Below are 22,597 nucleotides of genomic sequence, written 5' to 3'. Positions count from 1 at the left end.
CAGGACCAGATTCCAAGTTCTAAGTTTAGTCAATGCAAGTTTGTTGCTGCTAAAACTCAGCAGCCCATTCCCAGCCACAAGGCTGGACAGTCAATCAGCTGTTTGTAAAAAAAAATTGCAATTGCTCTCTGCCTACAACATTCTGGTGTGAACATCCTCTTCAAAGCAAAATTCGGCTCTGGCAAGCCCTTCCACTTAGAACAAAGCAAGTTTTACAGTTCAAAACACAGTCATTTTCAAATGATTAACTTGTACAATCGATTATATTTTGGCAACTGATAGTCACACAAATTAAATGCAACACAACTGTTGTTAATTTATTAACCCCAGCAACATTACTGAATTTTGATTAAGGATGGAAATTATCACCTTACCGTGACCCAGAACCATATGACTTTGATTCTATTCCATGAAGACAATCCTGTAGAGAACTTATGAGAACTTTACAACGGTCATCAGCAGATACTTTAGACTGCTTAATCAAAGAAATAGCAGTGACCAGGGTTTCAATAGCACTCCCATAATCACCTGCAATTCAAATGAAAAAAAAATGGCCATTAGTCTATTACAATTGTTCAGTGATCTGCATAATAAATGTAGACACTCAAATAATCCCTGAATTCACAGCTGAAATTCCTCCTTTATTACAGGTATTGCATCTTATTCAACCCCAGTCCTACAACTTGTACTTTTGATCTTACCTTCCAACATTCATTTTGATTTCAAAATTAAATTAATTTCTGGTCAGTTAATGGCCGAATGAATAAATGAATGGCTTAGTGCTGCACTAAGCCGTACAGACCAAAAGTGTCCTAATTTAATCTCCAGACTCATTTGTTTAATTAGCTGATCTCAGCTAGTCAAGCAGTTGGGAAGGTACAACTGGCACGTGTTTCTTTTGGTTGGAGATTGGTGGGGAGGGGGTGGGGTGCACTCTTTGCTTTCCACTGTGAATGCTTTCCAAAGGTTTCTCCTAGAACATACACATGTTGACATATTGAGTCAGCATTAATAATTCTGAAGTTAAACAAAGGGTAATTTTTCACATGTAATGCGCTCCATCTGAAGATCTACTACAATGTGCTTCAATAAAGCAGGCTGCCAATACTCACTGTTTAAGTTCACAAGAGCAATAAACCAGGTGAGGCACTAGGTGGTTACTGGAATCAGTACAATCATATCTTGCACAAGTTTCCATTTTCAGAATAAAGATATATATCGGTTGGGGGGGAGGTGAAGGAGAAGGAAAGAAGTTGTTGCAATTTACCAGCACTAGCATCTGATACAGCCCTCGATATTGCACTGCTAGAAATGGCTCTGTTTCGATTCATGATTTCCTCAAATTCTGCTTCACTCAGTGGAGTCCTTGAAGAATCCATGTCTCTGTCATGAAAAGAAATAATGCAAACAATAGCAAAATTAGTATAAATTTATTTCCCAATAACCACAGCAACAAAATTCTGGTCAACATTCTAAGCTGAAAAAAGAGAAAAAAAATTATGAAGTAATTTTGATTGAATTTTTTTGTGAATGCTGATGATGGAATTTGGTTCCACATTTGGGAATGATGAATGGCGACATTGCAAAAGTCAGATGAAGACTAAAGTTCTATTCATACTGCATCTGAACCTAACTTCTGAAGATCAACTCCACTGTGTGAGAATACTATTTCATACATGAGTTATTACTGCCTTTTGGGGAAATCGCAAAGCGATTTCAGTCTGGCTTAAAAATGCCAGAAACTTTAACCTGATCGCAGAGCAAAGCGCAGCAACACTTTCTGAAAGGAGAGGTCACATGCTACTTCCTGTTACTTTACATTGAGTACAAATCCAGCACAATGTCAAAGTTGGACTATTAGTTCTACTAGCTAGGTACTTTAAAAAAAGGAAAATTTTAATTTACATGTTAAGAAAACAGGAATTCACCACTCTGCTTTCTAAAACATTTGAATTTCTAATTGCTGGAAGGTAGCTTTGCCCATTTTTGCACCCACAATTGCAGTTCTCTCCAAACATGCAAGGTGAAACTCCAATCAGGCAGAAGCCAATCAATGTAAACAAGGTGCTGCATGGCTGAAACCCAAACTGCATCTATTAATCTCAGACCAATAAATGCAATGTAAATGAAAACTTGATGATTTCCAACGTAGTTATGAATTATAGGCAGTGTTATATCGTGCATTTAGCCTAATGAATAAACATTGAAACCACAATCTTATTTAAAAGGTCACTCACCACTGCTGAATTTGAACCCAAGTCTTAAGGGTGAAAGGTTAGTACTGTATATAAAATCTAACTGCCCCCTTTCCCCACTATTCCCAGTTAAAGTCAACTTAAAACTATTTGATATTTGCATAATTCGTAAAGAATTTTTCACTCTGATGATCAATAATGGGACATTTATTAAAAATAATTCAAGTATACACGAGACTTACCTGCCAGCAGGTCCATAGTCTCCTCGATCATATGGTGGAGGCCGCCCATATGGATCTGATGGAGGCGGTCCACGACTGTCAGATGAGGGAATTACATTATTGGCCGGTGGTGGGAAGAAAGCAGGATTGACATGAGGGGCTGGAGGTGGTGCACCAGGAGGGGGTCCAGGAAGATGGGGTGGTGGAGCAAGATTAATAGGAGGGCCAAGTGGGCCTGGAGGACGTGGTGGGAAAGGGCCAGGTGGTGGGGGGGGTCCTTGTTGAGGAGGGGGTGGGCCAGGAGGAGGGCCATAGCCTGGAACAGGAGGGGGAGGACCAGGAGGGAGTGGTCCCATGGGAGGTTGCCCGAATGGTTGTCCTGGAAAGAGAACTGGGGGTGGAGGACGATCACCACGATTTGGTGGCCCACCTAATGGAGGAGGAAGACCTTGCCCAGGTGGAGGCGGACCCGGGGGCCCTGGTGGACCAGGAGGACCTGGAGGTGGTCGTGGTGGACCTTGCCCTGACAAAAATAAAAAGATGCCGTCACATTCAAAGGAATGAAATTTATAAGAATCATCTGCACTAAAAATTATATACATTATATTTAGAACCACAAAATTCAACTTTGAATATTTTTAGGAACCTAGGAGCAGGGGGCAGTCATTCCAGCCAGCTCTGCCATTTAACAAGATCATGGCTGATTTTCTATCTCAACACCATCTTCACGCACAACCCCCATATCCCTTAATGTCACTGGTATCTAGGAATCTATCGACCTCTGCTTTGAACATACTCAATGACTGAGGCTTCGCAGCCCTCTAGAGTAGAGAATTCCAAAGATTTTCCATCCTCTGACTGAAGAAATTCCTCCTCACCTTGGTCCTAAGTGGCCTACCTCTTATTCTGAGACTGTCTCCCCAGGCTCCAGATCCCCCAACCAGAGGCAACATCCTTTCTGCATCTACCTTGTTGAGCCCTGTAAGAATTCTGTACACTTCAATGAGATCACCTCTCATTATTCTGAACTCTAGAGCATTTAGGCCCAATCTCCTCAATCTTTCCTCATAGGGAAATCCCATCATCCCCAGGATTAGTCTGGGGAACCTTCATTACACACTCTATAGCCAGTATATGCTTCCTTAGGTAAAGAGACCCAAACTACACATAATACTCCAGGTGTGGTCTCACAAAGGTTCTATATAACTGTAACAAGACTTCCTTATTTCCTGAAGCAGTCCATGTCCAAATACAGCAAGACCTGGACAATATCCAGGCTTGGGCTGATAAGTAGCAAGTAACATTCGTGCCACAAAAGTGTAAGGCAATGACCATCTCAAACGAGAGAGAATCCAACCATTGCCCCATGATGTTCATTGGCATTACCATAACTGAATTCCCCACTATCATCCTGGGGGTTACCAATGTCCAGATCCTGAACTGGACTAGCCATATAAATACGGTGGCTACAAGAGCAGGTCAGAGGCAAGAAATCGTGCAATGAGTAACCCACCTTCTGACTCCCCAAAGCCTGTCCACCACCTACAAGGCATAAATCAGGAGTGTGATGGAATACTCCCCATTTGCCTGGATGAGTGCCGCTCCCACAACACTCAAGAAGCTTGACGCCAGCTTGATTGGCACCTCTTCCACAAACATTCACTCCCTCCACCACTGACTCATAGCAGCAGCAGTGTGTGCCATCTACAAGATGCACTACAGGAATTCACTAAGGCTCCATCGACAGCACCTTCCAAACCCACAACCACTACCATTTAGAAGTATAAGGGCAACAAACAGATGGGAACACCACCACCTGGAAGCTCCCCTCCAAGACAGTCACCATCCTGACTTGGAAACATATCGTTGTTCCTTCACTGTCGCTGGGTCATAATCCTGGAACTCCCTTCCTAACAGCACTGTAGGTGTACCTACACCACATGGACTACAGCAGTTCAAGGTAGCAGCTTACCAGCACTTTCTCAAGGGCAACTAGGGATGGGTAATAAGTGCTGACTCAGCCAGCGAAGCTGTGACTGAATAAAAACTCAAATTCCTTTGCAACAAAGGTGAACGCACCATTTGTTTTCCTAATTGCTTGTTTCACTTGCATGTTAGCTTTCAGTGACTTATAAAGACCACCACCCAGGTCTCTTTGGACATCAAAATTTCCCAATCTCTCCCCATTTAAGAAATACCCTGTATTTCTGTTCCTCCTACCAAAATGGATAACTTCACATTTTTCCACATTATATGCCATCTGCCATGTTCTTGCCCAGGCACTTAGCTTGTCTAAATCTCCTTGAAGCCTCTTTGCATCCTCCTCACAACTCACGTTCCCACCAAGTTTTGTGTCATCAGCAAATTTGGAAATATTACATTTGGTCCCCACGTCCAAATCATTGATATATATTGTGAATAGCTGGGGCCCAAGCACTGACCCTTATGGTAGCCCGCCAGTCACAGCCTGCCAACCTGAGAATGATCCGTTTATCCGTACTCTATTTTCTGCCCGTTAACCAATAATCAATCCATGTCGTCGTATTTCTCCTGATCCGATGAGCTCTTATTTTGCTTACTAACCTTCTGTGCAGGACCTTATCGAAAGCCTGAAAATCCAAATACACACCCACAGGTTCTCCCTCATCTATTCTGCTAGTAACATTCTCAAAAAACTCCCCAACAAGTTTGTCAAACATGATTTCCCTTTCTTAAATCCATGGCGACTCTGCCCAATCTAACCATTATTTTCTAAATGCCTAATTATCACATCCTTTAGATTAGATTCTAGCATTTTCCTTACTACTGATGCCAGGCTAACAGGACTTTGGTTCCCTGTTTTCTCTCTTACCTGCTTTCTTAAATAGTGGGATCACATTTGCTACCTTCCAGACTGCAGGCACCATTCCAGAATCTACAGAATTTAGAAAGATGATCGCCAATGCATCCACTATCTCTACAGCCACCTCTTTCAACACTCAGATGTGGATCATCAGGGCCAGAGGATTTATCAACTTCCAGCTCCATTAATTTTTCCAGCACTACTTTTTTTTTTTAAAACTAATTTCATTCAGGTCCTCAATCTCACTCGTCTCTTGGCTCCCCAATTATTTCAGGGAGGTTTCTTGTATCTTCCTCCAAGAGGACAGGCACAAAGTATTTGTTTAGTTTCTCTGCCATTTCCTTATTACAAATTATAAATGCTCCATTCCCTGCCTGGGGCCGACATTTTTCTTTACTAACCTTTTCCTTTTTACATACCTACAGAAGCTTTTTGCAGTCTGTTTTTATGTTTCTCACTTGTTTAATTTCATATTCTATTTTCTTTCTCTTAATCAATTTCTAGGTTCTCTTGTTGAAATTTTAAAATGCTCCCAATCCTCAGGCTTACTACTTTTTTTGGCAACTTTATATGCTTCTTCCTTAGATCTGACAGAATTCTTAACTTCTCGTGTTAGCCATGTTTGGATCATTTCTCCTACTGGCTTTTTGTACCTTAAAGGAATGTAAATTTGTTGCAAACCATGTATTAATTCTTTAAGTGCTAGCCATTGCCTGCCTACTGTCTTTTAATGTAGTTCCCCAATCTAACTCAGCTAACTTGGCTCTCATACCTTCGTAGTTTCCTTTGTTTAGATTAAAAATCCTAGTTTTGGATTGAACTACATCACTTCCAAACTTCTTGTAAAATTTTATCATATTCTGGTCACTCTTTCCTAAAGGCTCCTTTACAAAAGATTAATTAGCCCTTTCTCATTGTAACTTATATTCCCATTAGAATTTCTTAAAACTTAAATCCTTGACACTTAAAAATCAATGAAAAACAGCACCTAAGCATGTCAACTCTCAGCACTAAACATTTTTTAAAAATTTGCTTTGGCAGCAATGAAGTTTAGAAAATGAATTAAATTTTTGAAATTCAGTGGAAGATATCTGAACTTGACTATTACCTGTTCATCTCCAAAGAGTGTATGTGGGGTGGTGGGCAGTGAACTTACCAACTAAGCAACTGCCAGAATAATACTTTTAAGTCCAATGACTTAATGACACTCCTAATAACTTGAGAGCAAAGAACAAGATGAACATGTGGAACTTGCTGTCATGCAGGAGTAGTTGAAGCAGATAGCTTTGACGCAGTTAAGGTGCAGCTTGATGCATACATGAGTGAAAAAGGATCTAGAAGAAATGTAGGAAGAAGTACTTGGAGCACGAGAATGCTCACATGGAAGAGGAACGCTCAACCTAGGTCAGTTGTGCTTCTGCACCATGGATATGATGTAATATCCTCAGGAATTTAGAATCCAAAGATTTGGATATTAAAGCATGTGTCACACTTTGTTACCATCTTCCCCAGTAGTGTTCATTAAATACTGATAATCATTGACACTCACCAGGAAAAGGTGGAGGCCCTCCTGGTCCAGAAGGCCCTGGGAATCTGTCCCCACCAGGGCCAGATGGTGGGAAACGACCGCGTCCTCTTCCACTTTGGGAAAATGCTAAGCGACTATTGGCCCCAGGAGGCCCAGCTTTGCCTTCCCCTGACATCTGGCCAGACTGAGTAGCTGCAAGAGTGATCAATACCAATCGCATTGTTTAAAATCATGATTTAATAACTAATATGTAGTATACAAATATCAAAAGTAGTTACTGTACCTAATATATATTGAGATCAAGTTGACATAATCCTGCAACTGATGGATAACTCTACATTTGTACTTCTGCAAAGTTGCAGTGTCAGAGAGCATTCTATAGGCAGGTGGTGGTAAAACTCACATATCCTTGTATCTGTTTGGTCATATATGTCAAGTACACTAATGTTTAAGCGCATTTATTTTCAAGTGCATGCACTACAGAAAGAGTAGAACATCCAGCTTCATTATAAAAAAAACTGCATTTATGTAACAGTTATGTTCCAAGAATTTCAGATAGTCAGTGTCCTTATGCAGGCAAAGTCAGTTAACACAAAGCTGCCAGAAACAGCAAAACAAGATAAATGGCTAGTTAAATATTTTCAGTTGGTTCAAAGAAAAATTGTCTGACGCCAGGCACGTTCCTTATTCTCAACATAATGACGTGGGTTTATGTTCACCTAAACAGGTAGCTGGATGGAGGTTCTATTAAAACACATCTGAAAGACTGTACCACTAATATTGCAACAATCCCTTAGAAATTACATAGAAGCACTAGATTAGGTTAAATGCTCATATCTTGGTATGGACGTTGAAATCAAAGCCTAGAGTGAGGTGAAACATTTTTAACCGACTTAGCTAAATTAAAAATGCTGCAATTAGTATTAGTGAAGTTAATCGTAAATCTCACAAAAAATTAAACAAGTTTATACAACTTCTCCTTGACAGAGCATTTGTATATCAAATAATCATCACATTAAACATTGTGTAAACTTACATTTTCTAGATTGCATTTCAAACTGACTGAGTGACTGCTTATTGCATGGTGTGACGATAGGGTTCTGTCCATGCATGTCTCGTTTAGGAAGCATATCCAACAATTTTTTAGATGAGCTTTCAGATCCCACACAAATGAGAGCAAACCTGGTTTAAAAATAAAGAAAATATAAAGTAACTAAATGTAATTACACTTTGATGACCATTTAAAATCATTGTTAATGTTTTTTTGTCATTCATAGGATATGGGCATCACTAGCTAAGTCAACATTTATTACCTATCCCTAATTGCCCTTGAGAAAGTGGTGGTGAGCTGTCTTCTTGAACTGCAGCAGTCCATGTGGTGCAGGTACACCCACAGTGCTGTTAGGGAGGGAGTTCCAGATTTTGACCCAGCAACAGTGAAGCAATGGCAATATATTTCCAAGCCAGGATGGTGTGTGGCTTGGTGGGGACCTTCCAGGTGGTGATGTTCCCATTCATCTGCTGCCCTTGTCCTTCTAGATGGTAGCAGGTTTGGAAGGTGCTGTCTGAGGTACCCTGGTGAGTTCCTGCAGTGCAGGAACTTATAGATGGTACACACTGCTGCCACTGTGCGTCAGTGGTGGAGGGAGTGAATGTTTGTGGATGGGGCGCCACTCAAGCAGGTTGCTTTGCCCTGAATGGTGTCAAGCTTCTTGAGTGTTGTTGGAGCTGTACTCATCCAGGCAAGTGGAGAGTATTCCACCATACTCCTGACTTGTGCCTTGTAGATGGTGGACAGGCTTTGGGGGAGTCAGGTGAGTTACTCGCTAGTCTTTAACCTGCTCTTGTAGCCACAGTTCAGTTTCTGGACAATGGTAATCACACCCCCCCCCCACCAAGGACGTTGATAGTGGGGGATTCGGTGATGGTGATGCCACTGAATGTCATGGGGCAATGATTAGATTCTCTCTTGTTGGAGATGGTCACTGCCTGGCACTTATGCAGCGCCAATGTTACTTGCCACTTGTCAGCCCAAGCCTGGATATCGTCCAGGTCTTGCTGCATTTGGACATGGACTGCTTCAGTATCTGAGGAGTCGCGAATGGTGAACATTGTGCAATCATCAGCGAACATCCCCACTTCTGACCTTATGATGGAAGGAAGGTCATTGATGAAGCAGCTGAAGATGGTTGAGCCCAGGGTTTTACCTTGAGAAACTCATGCAGTGATATCCTGGAACTGAGATGATTATCTCCAACAACCATAACCATCTTCTTTTGTGCTAGATATAGTTTTACCCCCACAATTCCCACTGACTCGAGTTTTGCTAGGACTCCTTGATGCCACACATGGTCAAATGCTGTCTTGATGTCAAGGGCGGTCACTCTCACCTCACGAGTTCAGCTCTTTTGTCCATGCTTGAACTAAGGCTGTAATGAGATCAGGAGCTGAGTGATCCTGGTGGAACCCAAACTGAACCTCAGTGGACAGGTTATTTCTAAGCAAGTGCCGCTTGATAGCACTGTTGATGACCCTTTCCATCACTTTATTGATGATTAAAAGTAGACTGATGGGGCTGCAATTGGCCAGGTTGGATTTGTCCTGCTCTTTATGGACAGGACACAACTGGGCAATTTTCCACATTGCCAGGTAGATGCCAGGGTTGCAGCTGTGCTGGAAAAGCTTGGTTAGAGGCAGAGCAAGTACTGGAGCACAAGTCTTCAATACTATTGCCGGAATATTGTCAGGGCCCATAGCCTTTGCGGTAAGTTTTATAGCAATTAAGTGGCAAATCCTGCTTTATATAATATTTATATAAATCTATATAACTAGTTAACTTTCAACATGATTTATTATTAAAAGCAATTTTTCTCTGCAAAAGCTACTCAAAACTTTTGCAGCTTATGTCACTTGCTATTACATATTGCTGATGAACATCCTGGAACTACACAATTCAGGTTTTACTCAACATATTGAAATTACAGTTTATTGCCGATCTAACTCCTTGAACTCAAATAAATTACAATTTTAACACTCAGGTACAAGTTCCTCTGTAAAGCAGCTGCCAACACAATACCTAAAAAGCTTCAATCCATCATATGCTCTCACCCTTTTGACTGTCCATTAGCCCGGTTCTCAAAAAACTTTATTTCTAAAACATCAGTAATGCCCATTGAATGAAGAGCTTCAGTCAAATCCTCATCTGTGGTCCACTGTAAAACAATGTAGGAAAAAAAGTGCTGAATGTGAAAACGGACACATCGAAAAAGCAACATGCTTTAAAATACACATCTCAATTACACTTACCAGATTTTAAAAGAATAGTTTCTGAATTTAGAACAATGCTTGACAAGTAAATATAGAGGAGTGGAGTGGAGATAACTGCATTATGAAGTGTGAACATCACACGAGGATTTTCAGAATACAATCAAAATCCTTCAATATCACAGTACTGAAATGCAGTTTTATGAACAGGTTCATTAAATTTTGTTCTCAATTCTTCAGAATCTGGGTAGCAACCATAGGTTTCTGACATTAATCTTCAAAACTCTTAGTCTTAGAGACAATGGACATGACACACTTGTTCTGTAATTGGGGAACAGTTAGTATATATCTCATGTTAGATAGACAGCTAATATATGCAGATCCTAATTCTTAATTATGTCAATCTTTGGCTATTGATAATCAGATACTCAAGGAAAAGGTGGAGGCCCCTTCTGGTCCATAGGAACCTGGAAATCTATCCCTAGGGTCAGATGGTGGAAAATGACTTTTACTAGATAGGATAGGTCTTTTAAAGTTGCTTTCAACTCACTGTCAGTACACCTATACAACTTCTATTGCAAAGAAGCATAGAACTCTCAATTCCACCTAAAATATTTTGTTGATCTGTTATTGAGCTAAATAAGAAACCTTTGAAATTTGAACTAATTGTATTTGCAGCTGCCTAGAGAGAGGATGTTCTAAAGTTCAGAACCCATTGGACAAATAAAATTCTTAGCAAAGTTAGAGACAAGCTAAACACTTACCCAAGTCAGATTCCCAATATACAAAGCTATTCTCTTGCCGGTATAGGTATAAACAATATTTGGACCCAATGAATTGGGAGTTTTGCCACCATCATCTGAAACAGACTGTGGCATGCTGTCCATGTAATCACGATCCTCTGGTGCATCTCCATTATTGGCAGATGGTGATATGACATCATCATACAAATCTATCTGATCATGACCACTGTACTCAGTTTCCTAAATAAGATAAGAACATAATTAAGGTTTTTTAAAAATAAAAATGCTCAATTAACTAAAATTATCATGATTAAACAAAGTGTTCTGCATGAACATAAATACAACTTGATCCTCTAGAATAAAGCAACCTGAAGTGTAAGTCTGTCAATAAAAGACAGCATAACCAAAAGAAATTAAATGCAAAAACCCAACTCTTCTACAACATTATGAACTCATTGGAGACAAATTCAAATTCCCAATTATTAACTGAAAAAATTACACCATAAGATTTCACTTTTTAAAACAAACTTTTATTGTACAAGAGTTAAAGTACTACTAACTAAACACTATTTTTTCCGCAAATATTTACACTCGAAAATCTCAACAGCACATATCTTATTCTATTTAATTTCCACCCAGGAGTTCCCCCATATTTTACAGATTTTAGGGTTCTTTCACTTCTCCTGGGACCAAATCAAGGTGTGCCACAGCTCCCAGAGATTCACTTTGATTCTCCTCGGTGTTCCCACTATTCTCTGATGTACAAGATTTCTTGGGATCCTTCCACTAGCATCCGGCTAGGCAACTCTCCAACTCTCCATCAAACCCTCACAATTATAGTTTCTCTAGCTCAAGCATGGGCTTCTTGCTTAGTGATTCAAAATCAGAAAACACCCTTGGCCTCTGCTACTAGTCTATAGCTCCTAGCAGATTCTCTCTCTACTTGTTTCAAAGCTGCTTCCAGGCTTCAATTGCCTGTTTCTTTGAGAAAACACACAGCTAAGCCAAAACAAAAAAAAGTCTCCCTGTAATCTATCCCCACATCATGACATACCTGGGATGCCCCAGATAAAGATTTAAAATCTTTAAAATTTGTGAATCATCTCAGATTCCAAAACCCTCCCTTTGTTCTGGGAAATCATATGAATAATTTAAATCTCTTATGGAGTCAGCTGCAGACATCTCATCTCCAGCAAGAAACTCAAGAGTGGGGTCACCTATGGTTTAGTGTTTGTCTACTTCCAACTCTAAAAAATTACATATTTGTTAGGCCTAGAATTTCCTGAGTTGCATTTACACAAATATTTTAATTTAATAATATTACAATTCCATTAATTCTGATGAGTCTTTTGGGGTGGTAAGCAAAGGTGGGTGAGGTAGAACTGGTACATGGCCCGTGGTGTCTTTTCCCCCGCTTTAAGTGGTTACCGGACAAAAACATTTGAGAATCACTGTTCAAAACTGCAGATAATTTGGGCCCAATTTACTAAGTCTCTTACAAACAAAAGACTACTGACAATCCTCTTAACCCAGGAATCAATCTAGTGAACCTCTGCATTATCGCCTCCGAAGCAACATCGTTCCTCAGGGATGGCGATTGAAACTCTGCAAAGCACTCCAGATATGGTCTCACCAAATCCTATACAACTGTAGCAAGACTTGCTTATTGTTATACTCCAATTGCCCTATGATAAAGACCAACATGCCATTTGTCTTCCTGACTGCTCGCTGTACCTAAAGTTTCCATGTTCCTTGAATGAGTACACCCAGGTCTCTCTGAACATCAACATTTACAAGTTTCACACCTTTTAAATGTTTCAGTGCACCAAGACTGAAGGACTTTAGTCAATAAGGTGCAGAACCGAACATGATATTTTCATCGTTAAACTTGAAAAACTGCAGTTAGGTTAAGAGACTGATATCGAGCTTTGCCCAGTTTAAATTCTGGACATAAATCTAGGGTCCTTGCAAGCTGGCCTTTGGCATGTAGCCAGATCTCAAAGTGAGTGGCAGAGGGTTTCGGAGGATGCATCTTAGAATCCGCATAATTGCGAAAATTCACACAGAAATATTAGTGTAAAACTATCTTTCATCAGTAACAAATGAATTTCCATAGAACAAAATGGAGCAACCTGTGCCACACCTTCCAAGAAAAAAAAGCTTAAATTCACGTTCCCTCAATTGTCCTACTTAGTTCAAATCACTAACAGATTTAGATGTTTTGAATTGGGTTTTATTCACCTATAAGACACCAGTACAAAAAAACAGCTCCTAAAATATCTCAAACTCTTTAAACTCAAGCAAGACAAACCAGTAAAGATGCTAAGTACAGCAATGTCTTCAGTTGCCTGAAGTTCGATGGCCAGCTTGCAGGGGCTTAGGGACCACTTACATTGCAGGAGGCACAGGCAGAAACTTTGACAAAAAGAACCATTTACAAGTACATTATAGCTTATTCAATGAATTCCCATTGCAATTCAGAAAGGATGTCAAGGAAAATGAAAATATTCATATCGGGAAAATTTCAGTTAAAAAACCTGCCCCTTGTGAGAAATTGTATCTTCTCCAAATACCAGAAACCATTCTCCCAAAGTAGTTCAAGGTCTCATTAACAGGGACCAGTTTTGCCAGATATCATATACAGATATAAGTTTAATGTCAGCTCTGATTGTGGCTACTGGTCTTGCTGCCTGGCTTAGCTTTCTCAGAAGAAACTGTCAGCTGACAGCATTGAATACCACCCAATTATACTGTTCTAAGATCAACCGACTCAACGTTACTCTCTTGCTCCATGGAATGCAAATCTTGCACCAAGCCCACCTAGCCCAAGCTACTGAAGGAGGCCACTTAGCCCATCAAGCCTGCACCAGCTCCTTCAAACGAGTAATCCAGTTAGTTCCACTTCCCTACTTTGCACATGTCCCCACAGTATTTTCTCCTTCAGATATTTAGCTAATTACTGAGCCCGCACCCAACACCGAATCAGGCAGGGCATTCCAAATCCTAACCAGGCGCTGCATAAAAATGTTTTAGCTCATGTCACCTGTTTCTTTTTGCTAACCTTAAATGTATCCTCCAATTTTTGAGCCTTCAGGCATTGATGCTATCTAAACCCTTTATTTTAAATGCCTCTATTAAATCTCCTCTTAGCCTTCTCTGCAGTAAGAACCACCCCAGCTTCTCTAATCTATCCATGTAACTGTTAACCCAGAACTATTCCAAAGGTGTCACATCTTTCCTAAAGTGTAGAACCCAGAATTGGATACTCCAGTCAGGGCCAAAATAATGTTTTACATAGGTTCAGCCTAACACCCTGGCTTTTTGCACTCTAAACCTGTATTTCTACAGCCTAGGATCCCATATACTTTGTTAACCTGTCCTGCGACCTTCAAAGACATGTGCACAAGCACCCCTAGGTTTCTGTTTTCTTGCATTCTCTTCAAAATAGTACCATGCCCAAAGCAGCAAGGAACTTTGCTCACAACAGAATTTATACTTTTATAGAAGCAAAACAAAAGGCCGTTGACTTGAAATGTTAACTGTTTCTCTCTTCACAGATGCTGCCAGGCCTGCTGAGCATTTCTAGCATTTTCTGTGTTTATTCCAGATTTTATCTGAGCCAAGAAGCTAGAAAAAAGTGAGATGATAACTTCAGGTAAGAAATTAAACTTGGAAATCGTAAGTCATTTGGGATTTTGTAAGATTGTCAGAAGCAATAGTTCTTAAAATTTTTTATTCATTTATGGGATGCAAGCTTCGCTGGCTGAGCCAGCTCGTCCCTAGTTGCCCTTTAGAATGTGGTGGTGAGCTGCCTTCTTGAACTGCTGCAGTCCATGTGGCGTAGGTACACCCACAGTGCTGTTAAGGAAGGAAATCCAGGATTTTGGCCCAGCGACTGTGAAGGAACAGCGATATATTTCCAAGTCAGGATGGTGAGTTACTTGGAGGGGAACCTCCAGGTGGCGGTGGTGGTGGTGGTGTTCCCATCTATCTGCTGCCCTTGTCCTTCTAGGTGGTAGTGGTCATGGGTTTGGAGAGTGCTGTCTAAGGAGCCTTGGTGAATTCCTGCTGGTTTCCATTCAGGGCGAGGGTAATAAAGGTCTATAATGAAAGCTTTCCCTACTTCCTTGTCAATTATGTGGTTACAAGTTAATTTTCCAAGCTCAATAACATGATAAATGATATATTATAGCTGCCAAATTCGCCTAATAAGCTTCATTGGGCCAAATGCGTTATAATCAACATCAAAAACATAACTCTTGACCAGAGTATAGTCACATTCGTATAAGTAGAAAAACTGACCCAACATTTCAGAGAGCGGGAAACTGTAATGTAATTAAGTATTTCATTAAAATTGACAGAAGAACATTGAGAACGTGCCCATGACCAAAATGATCAAAAGAACTTTATGTTTTTGTGGCAAACAGTACAGGTGTGATTGATTCTAATTACAGGGAAAATAACAGAAAGCAGAGTGGAGACAACGAACGTGTGCCAACTTGGGAATTTGATGCATGGGGACCTCTGGTAAATTTTTCTCAAGCTATAATTTATATAATCCAACTCTTGACTCAGAACTTGAAAATTGCAAAGCAGTTAAAAAGCCTAGTGTAACAGAAACTGATTGCCAGTGGCAGTTATCTTTCAATCAATTGAAAGTGGTTGCCTGAATTACTGTAGCAGGGAGCAGACTTAGCAGTTGCAATGAGGAATGAGTGCTAACTTGGGAAGTTGGTGCAGGTGGGAATTCTGTGCAGAGGGGCAAGAAGGTGCAGCTTTTTATACCTTTCTTTCAGCATCCACTAGCTGGTGAGCCTTCAAAGGCATTAATTAGGTGAGCAGGTAAGTGACTGGTTGGTGAGTTAACATTTTATCCCTCTAAACAGGGCAGTGGTTTAAATCAGTACTGAGGAGACACAAGTATTGCATTAAATATATAGCTTAATTCATTAAACTACTTAATATAACTACAGATAACAGTAGAGTGATTTTTAAAAATCTTTTCACGGGATGTGGGCATCGCTGGCTAGGCCAGTATTTACTGTCCTTGAGGTAGTGAGCCACCTTCTTGAATTGCTGTAGTCCATCTGGTGTAGGTACAGCCACAGTGCTGTGAGGAAGGGAGTTTCAGGATTTTGACTCAGCGATTGTGAAGGAACAGAGATATAGTTCCAAGTCAGGATGGTGTGTGACTTAGGAGGGGACTTGCAGGTGATGGTGCTCCCATGCATCTGTTGCCCTTGTCCTTCTAGGTGGTATAGTTCACAGGTTTGGAAGGTGCTGTCAAAGGAGCCTTATTGAGTTGCTGCAGTGCATCTTGTAGATGGCGCACACAGCTACCACTGTGCGTCCTTGGCGGAGGGAGTGAATGTTTAAACTAGTGGATGGGGTGTCAATCAAGCAGGCTGCTTTGTCCTGGATGGTGTTGAGCTTCTCAAGTGTTACTGGAGCTGCACTCATCCAGACAAGTGGAGAGCATTCTATAAAACTCCTGACTTGTGCCCTGAAGATGGTGGATAAGCTTCAGGGAGTCAGGAGGCGAGTCACCACAGAAATCCCAGCCTCTGACCTGCTTTTGTAGTCACAGTATTTATATGGTCCAGTTCAGTTTCAGGTCAATAGTAACTGCCAGGATGCTGATAGTGAGGGATTCAGTGATGGTAACACCTTTGAATGTCATGGGGAGATAGTGAGATTATCTCTTATTGGAGATGGTCAGTGCCTGGCACTTGTGTGGCACAAATATTACTAGTCTTAATTCAGCCCAAGCCTGAATGTTGTCCAGTTTTGCTGCATATGGACACAGTTTGCTTCAGTATCTGAGGACATTCCTAATGTTGAAACCTAATTAGTTAAATAAATAAAACAATAAAACTGGCAGGGCAGATGATACATCGCAGATGTATCACGTGGGAACTGGTGGACACCAGTGTGATCCAAGGTAATCACATCTGCAGTTAAGTGTCTGCAACTCAAGGAACTTCAGCTCAGAGCTGATGAGCTGGAGGAAGAGCTTTGGACACTGCGTTGTAACAGGGAGGTGGAAAGTTATCTGGGCACTTTGTTCCAGGAGGCAGTCACAGGACCCAGAAGGTGGCAATGAAGGAACCTCAGCCCGTGAAATTGTCTAACAAATATTAAAATCCTTGCAGCTTGTGCACACGAGAGGCAAAACTGCAGGGCGGATGAACAAAATTACCATGGAACCATGGTCCAGGGAGCCATTCGAGTGTTTTGGTGGGGGGGGGGGGGGAAGAGAGAGAGAGAGAGAGAGAGAGAGAGAGAGAGAGAGAGAGAGAGAGAGCAGTGAAAGAGAAAGGGAATTTAAAGAAATGTAGTTGTCATAGGGTACAGTACAAATCAGGGGGACAGACACTGTTCTCTGCAGCTGAGAGCAAGACCTGAAGGCTGCATTACCTGTCCAGTGCCAGAGTTAAGGACATCTCCTGTGGGCTAGAGAGGAACTTGGGAGTGGGAAGGGAAGGATCCAGTTGTTGTGGTGCACATGGGTACCAATGACATAGATGTGACTAAGAAATAGGTTCTGCTGAAAGATGAGCAGCTTGGGGCTGCATCAAAAAGCAAAACCACAAAGGTAATCATCTCTGGGTTACTTCCTAAGCCACAAGCAAATTGGCATAGGGTAAATAAGATCTGCGAGCTGAATGCATGGCCCAGATTGGCATGGGAGAAATGGTTTCGATATGGAGATAAATGGATTATACCTAGTCACCATTACAGAAACATGGTTACAAGATGACCAAGGTTGGGAAATAAATATTCCAGTGTACAAAAAACACTTTAAAAATGTGGCAGAATGGAAAAGGAGGGGAAGCCCCGATAATAAAGGATGACATAAGGACATAAAAAAGGATATTGGCTCAGAAAAATCATAAAGTAGAATCAGTATGGGTGGAGATTAGGATTAGCAAGGGTCAGGAAAGACTGGTGAAATAGTTTATGGACCCCTTAACAGTAGTTATACCATTGGACAGAGCTTTAAACAAGGAATTATTGGATCTTGATGGCAATGTAATGGTTGCAGTTTAACCTTCATACAGACTGGACCAATCAAACTAGCAAAGGTGGTCGGCAAGATGAGTTTGTAGAATGCTTATGTGATGGTTTCCTGGCGCAATATCTTGTAGAATCAACTAGGGATAAAGATCTTTTAAATCTAGTACTGTGCAATGTGGTATGATTAATGTCATAGTAGGAGATCCGCTGGGAAATAGTGATCATAATACAATTAAATTCCACATTGAGTTTGAAAACATATGCCAATCTCAAACATGTATCTTAAATTTAAACAAAGTCAATTAATTAGTTATGAGGGGAGAGCTGGCCAAGGTTGATTGGGTAAATAGACTAAAAGGTATGGTGGTAAATAAACAGTGGGAAACATTTAAAGATAATTCAAAATCTTCGATAAAACTCCATTCCATTGGAAAACAACAGCACAGCGAGAAAGATCCATCTGTGGCTTACTGAGGTGATTAAGGGTAGTATTAGATTAAAAAAAGAGCCTTATAATGTTGAAAATAATAGTAGTAAGTCAGAGAATTGGGAATGCTTTAGAAACTAGCAAAGGGCCACCAAAACGTTGATAAAAAGGAAAAAATAGAATGAGTAAACTAGCCTCGAATATAAAGAGATTATAAGAGCTCTTGCAGGTATATAAAAAGGAAGAGAGTCGTTAAAGTAAATGTTGGTCCCTCTGAAGCAAAGCCAGGTGAAATTATAATGGAGAATGTGGAAATGGCAGAGACACTGCATAAATATTGTGTGCCTGTCTTCAAAGAAGATATGTTACATACCAGAAATAGAGGGTAACCTCGGGGCTTAAAAAAAGTGAGGAAATTAAGGTAATTAATATCAGCTGAGAAAAAGTACTGCAGAAATTCAAGAGACTAAAATCTTACAAATCCCCAGGACCTGAGGCCTATATCCTAAGGTTCTAAAAGAGGTAGCTGCAGAGATAGTGGATGGGCTGCTTATGATTTTCCAAAATTCCCTAGATTCTGCAACAGTCCCAACAGATTGGAAGTTAACAAATGTGACATCGCTATTCAAGAAAGGAGGGAGAGAAAAATTAGGGAACTACAGGTCAGTTAGCCTGACAGCCATCAGTAAAGTGCTGGAATCTATTATTAAGGAAGTCTTAAAGCATGATATGGTTAGAACAAGTTAACATGGTTTTATGAAAGGAAAATCCTGTTTGACAAATTTACTAATTACATCCTCAAAAAACTAATAAGGTCGATTAAAGGTGAACCAGTGGATACAGTATACTTGGATTTTGCAAAAGGCACTAAAAAGATTAATACGCAAGATAAGGGCTCATGGAGTTGGGGGTGATATATCAGCATGAACGGGAGATTAGTTAACAGACAGCAAGCAGAGAGTAGGGATAAATGGGGCATTTTCAAGTTAGCAAGCTGAGAGTAGGGGAGCGCCACAATGATCAGTGCTGCAGTCTCAGCGATTTACAATCATAATGACTTAGGAGTGTAATAGATCTAAGTTTGCTGATGATACAAAGCTAACTGGGAATGCATGCTATAAGGAGGATACACTGAGATATTAAGCAGGCGCACAACCAGGTGGCAGATGTACTATAATGTAAGTGTGAGGTGATTCACTATGGTCACAATAGAAAAGCAGGATATTTTTTAAAAGGTGTGAAACTTGAAAACATTAATGCTCAGAGAGACTTGGGTGTGCTCGTTTAAGGAACACCAAAATATCATGCAAGTACAGCAAGCAATTAGGAAAACAAATAGAATGTTGGCCATTACTGCAAAGGGATTTGGTGAGGCCACACCTGGAATACCGTGTGTAATTGGGGGAAGATGATGGGGTAGTGGTAATGTCACCAGTAATCCAGAGGCCCAGGACAATGCTCTGGGGACACATGTTCAAATCCCACCATGTGAGACTATCATTGATTGGTATAAAAACACATATGGTTCACTAATGTCCTTTAGGGAAAGAAATCTGCCACCCTTATCTTGTCTGGCCTTACACATAGCTCCAGACCCAATGTGGTTTACTCTTAACTGCCCTCTGAAGTGGCCTAGCAAGCCACTCAGTTCATGGGCAATTAGGGATCGATAATAAATGCCCACATTCCATGAAAGAAAAAAAATTGGCCTCCATATTTAAGGAAGGATGTACTTGCATTAGAGGTATTATAGCAAAGGTTCAGTGGATTGGTCCCTACATAGTAAACCACCAAAAAGTGAAAGTGTAATATATTTACATTTCTGCCACTCATGCATAGCCAGTCACAATTTCCTGTTCTGCTGCTAGAATTCTAAATTGCACATTACCTTTTCTTTCTTCTCTCTCCTTCGCCCCACTCATTTTTTGGTTCTCTACCCAAACAAAATATGTAACGCTCTCACTTTCTTCGGACTTTTAACAATCTAATTTGTACTAAAAATCTATGCCTTCTTCAAGTGAAATGCTATACCTGAGAATTACTCAAGCTCACAACTAATTAGCTTTAACAAAGGATTTATGGAAAAGTTTATTCACGCTGACTTTATGGAATTGTAAACACAAAAAAAAATTACAACTGTGTAATCATATCGCATGGGCAATTATTGTACGAAATATTTTTTCAATCTCAGGACACCCTACTTCATGATAAATTACTTTCTCCAAAGCACGAATGAATGCTTTCACAAAATTATGTCAAGAAACACGCAGTAATACGCGGGGAGATGAGGGCTCTGAGGAACTGGCACGAAAGAGGAGTTGGGGGGGGGGTGCCTGGGGCAGATCAGCCATGATCTTATTGAATGGCGAGGCAGGTTTGAGGGACCGAATGGCGAGGCAGGTTTGAGGGGCCGAATGGCCTACTCCTGCTCCTATTGTTCTAAGGGCGCTCCTGCTCCCATTTCTTATGCTCCAGGGGCCCAGAAAGAAACAAATGAGCCCACCATCTCAAAATTTCTTGAACTCTTAAAGCAATCATTTGAAACTGCATTCCAATCGTGAAAAAGACAAAATTGCACCAAAGGAGTTTGTTAGGCCCAATCACCCCTCCCTTTTTAAAAAAAAATATAAGGGTTGAGAGAGGTTTCAAAGTTGAAGGCAGGCCCCAGGAATGTGTTGAGGGAGAGAATACGCAATCACTAGCTGAGCTGCTGTTTACTCGCCCGCCACCCTCTCCCGGACGCCATGTTGTCCTGTTTTGTCCTGACAAAAGCGGCGCCTCGCTCAGCAGCGCGGGATCCGCCGGCCGGGGACGACGCAAGCAACGCCAGCCGAGAAAAATTTAAAAAATCCACAAGTTTCCAAAATAATAAATAACAGCAACAACAATAATAATAATAAACGCCGCCGGGGAAAAAAATCCCCTACAAATTAATCCCAGGGAGGAAAAGAGGCAGGGGGGTGAGTGGGGGGGGGGGGGGAAGGAGGGGAACTAGCGGGGCTCAGCTTCCTCAACCACCCGCCACCCCCCCCAAAAAACCATGTGAGGGTAGAAGCGGCCCGTCCTGTGGGCCCTGCGGTTTCGGAATTATTCTTATTCTAGCCGAGGTGGGCGGCTCGGTTCAAGCGAGGGAAACAGGCCGACTTCCCCCTCCATCGTGTGTGTGTGTGTTTGTCTTTTTGGGGGGGGGGGGGGGGGGGTTGTGTGTAGAGGAGGGACGAGGGTTGGGGGTGGGGGGTAAAGAGCGGAGGCCTCGCTCCTTTTCCCGAAGCGCACCGATGCCATCCGGCCGCCGCCACCCCCCCCGCCCCGACCGTTACCTGGTTAAACTCCTCGCCGACATCGGCGTAGATATCGATGTGATCCACACCGTCGGCCATTTCGGCGCCTCTCTCTCTCGCTCGCTCGCTCTCTCTCCCCCCCCTCTGCGCCTCGAGCGGCCGTTTGAAGGGTCATCGCATCACTTCCGGAAACAGCGCCCCCGCCCTCCCCTCAGGCCGCCGTCGGAATCACACCCCCCAGTTCTGCAGGCACACACACACCAAGACATACACCAGAGCAAACGATTGGACAGGTCCAAAGCCAAAACCTCTTGGGGACCAAAACACTGCCACCGTCTTTAAGATTTGGAGTATAACTTTGCCTGTTTTTCTAACCATCATAATTTACACCTGCAGAAACCGCCTGTTCTTTCCAATAGGTTTATACTCCAAGGAAAACAAAAACAGAATTACCTGGAAAAACTCAGCAGGTCTGGCAGCATCGGCGGAGAAGAAAAGAGTTGACGTTTCGAGTCCTCATGACCCTTCAACAGAACTGAGTAAAGTTAGGAGAGGGGTGAAATATAAGCTGGTTTAAGGTGGGGGGAGAGAAGTTGGTGGGGCGGGTGGTTGTAGGGACAAGCAAGCAGTGATAGGAGCAGATAATCAAAAGATGCCACAGACAAAGGAACAAAGAGGTGTTGAAGGTGGTGATATTATCTAAGAGAATGTGCTAATTAAGAATGGATGGCAGGACACTCAAGGTACAGCTCTAATGGGGGTGGGGTGGAAAGACTGACAAGGCATTAAAGATATAGATTTAGAAATAATGGAAATAGGTGGGAAAAGAAAAATCCATATAAATTATTGGAAAAAACAAAAGGGAGGGGGAAGAAACGGAAAGGGGGTTGGGATGGAGGAGGGAGTTCAAGATCTAAAGTTGTTGAATTCAATATTCAGTCCGGAAGGCTGTAAAGTGCCTAGTCGGAAGATGAGGTGCTGTTCCTCCAGTTTGCGCTGGGCTTCACTGGAACAATGCAGCAAGTCAAGGACAGACATGTGGGCAAGAGAGCAGGGTGGAGTGTTAAAATGGCAAGCGA

General features: G+C 41.6%; 1 protein-coding gene across 2 annotated transcripts in view; it reads right to left on the bottom strand.

Moving 5' to 3' along the window:
• cpsf6 (cleavage and polyadenylation specific factor 6) overlaps nt 1-21,710 on the bottom strand; it is an 84,785-nt gene extending 63,075 nt beyond the window's left edge. For both annotated transcript variants that reach the window (XM_078567867.1, XM_078567866.1), the window contains exons 1-8: nt 21,558-21,710; nt 10,815-11,033; nt 9,895-9,998; nt 7,823-7,968; nt 6,808-6,978; nt 2,438-2,939; nt 1,268-1,383; nt 375-528 (exon numbers count right to left, since the gene is read on the bottom strand). In XM_078567867.1, coding sequence (XP_078423993.1) covers nt 375-528; nt 1,268-1,383; nt 2,438-2,939; nt 6,808-6,978; nt 7,823-7,968; nt 9,895-9,998; nt 10,815-11,033; nt 21,558-21,617 — 1,472 coding nt within the window. In that variant the 5' untranslated portion in view covers nt 21,618-21,710. The remainder of the gene's footprint in view (nt 1-374; nt 529-1,267; nt 1,384-2,437; nt 2,940-6,807; nt 6,979-7,822; nt 7,969-9,894; nt 9,999-10,814; nt 11,034-21,557) is intronic.
• Nucleotides 21,711-22,597: the final 887 nt, after the last annotated feature.

This window comes from Cetorhinus maximus, chromosome 22 (genome assembly GCF_964194155.1).
Source record: "Cetorhinus maximus chromosome 22, sCetMax3.hap1.1, whole genome shotgun sequence".
In the NCBI taxonomy this organism is placed as follows: Eukaryota; Metazoa; Chordata; class Chondrichthyes; order Lamniformes; family Cetorhinidae; genus Cetorhinus; species Cetorhinus maximus.
The sequence above is the reverse complement of the archived record's forward strand: the minus strand, read 5'-3'. Positions and strand labels throughout refer to the sequence as shown.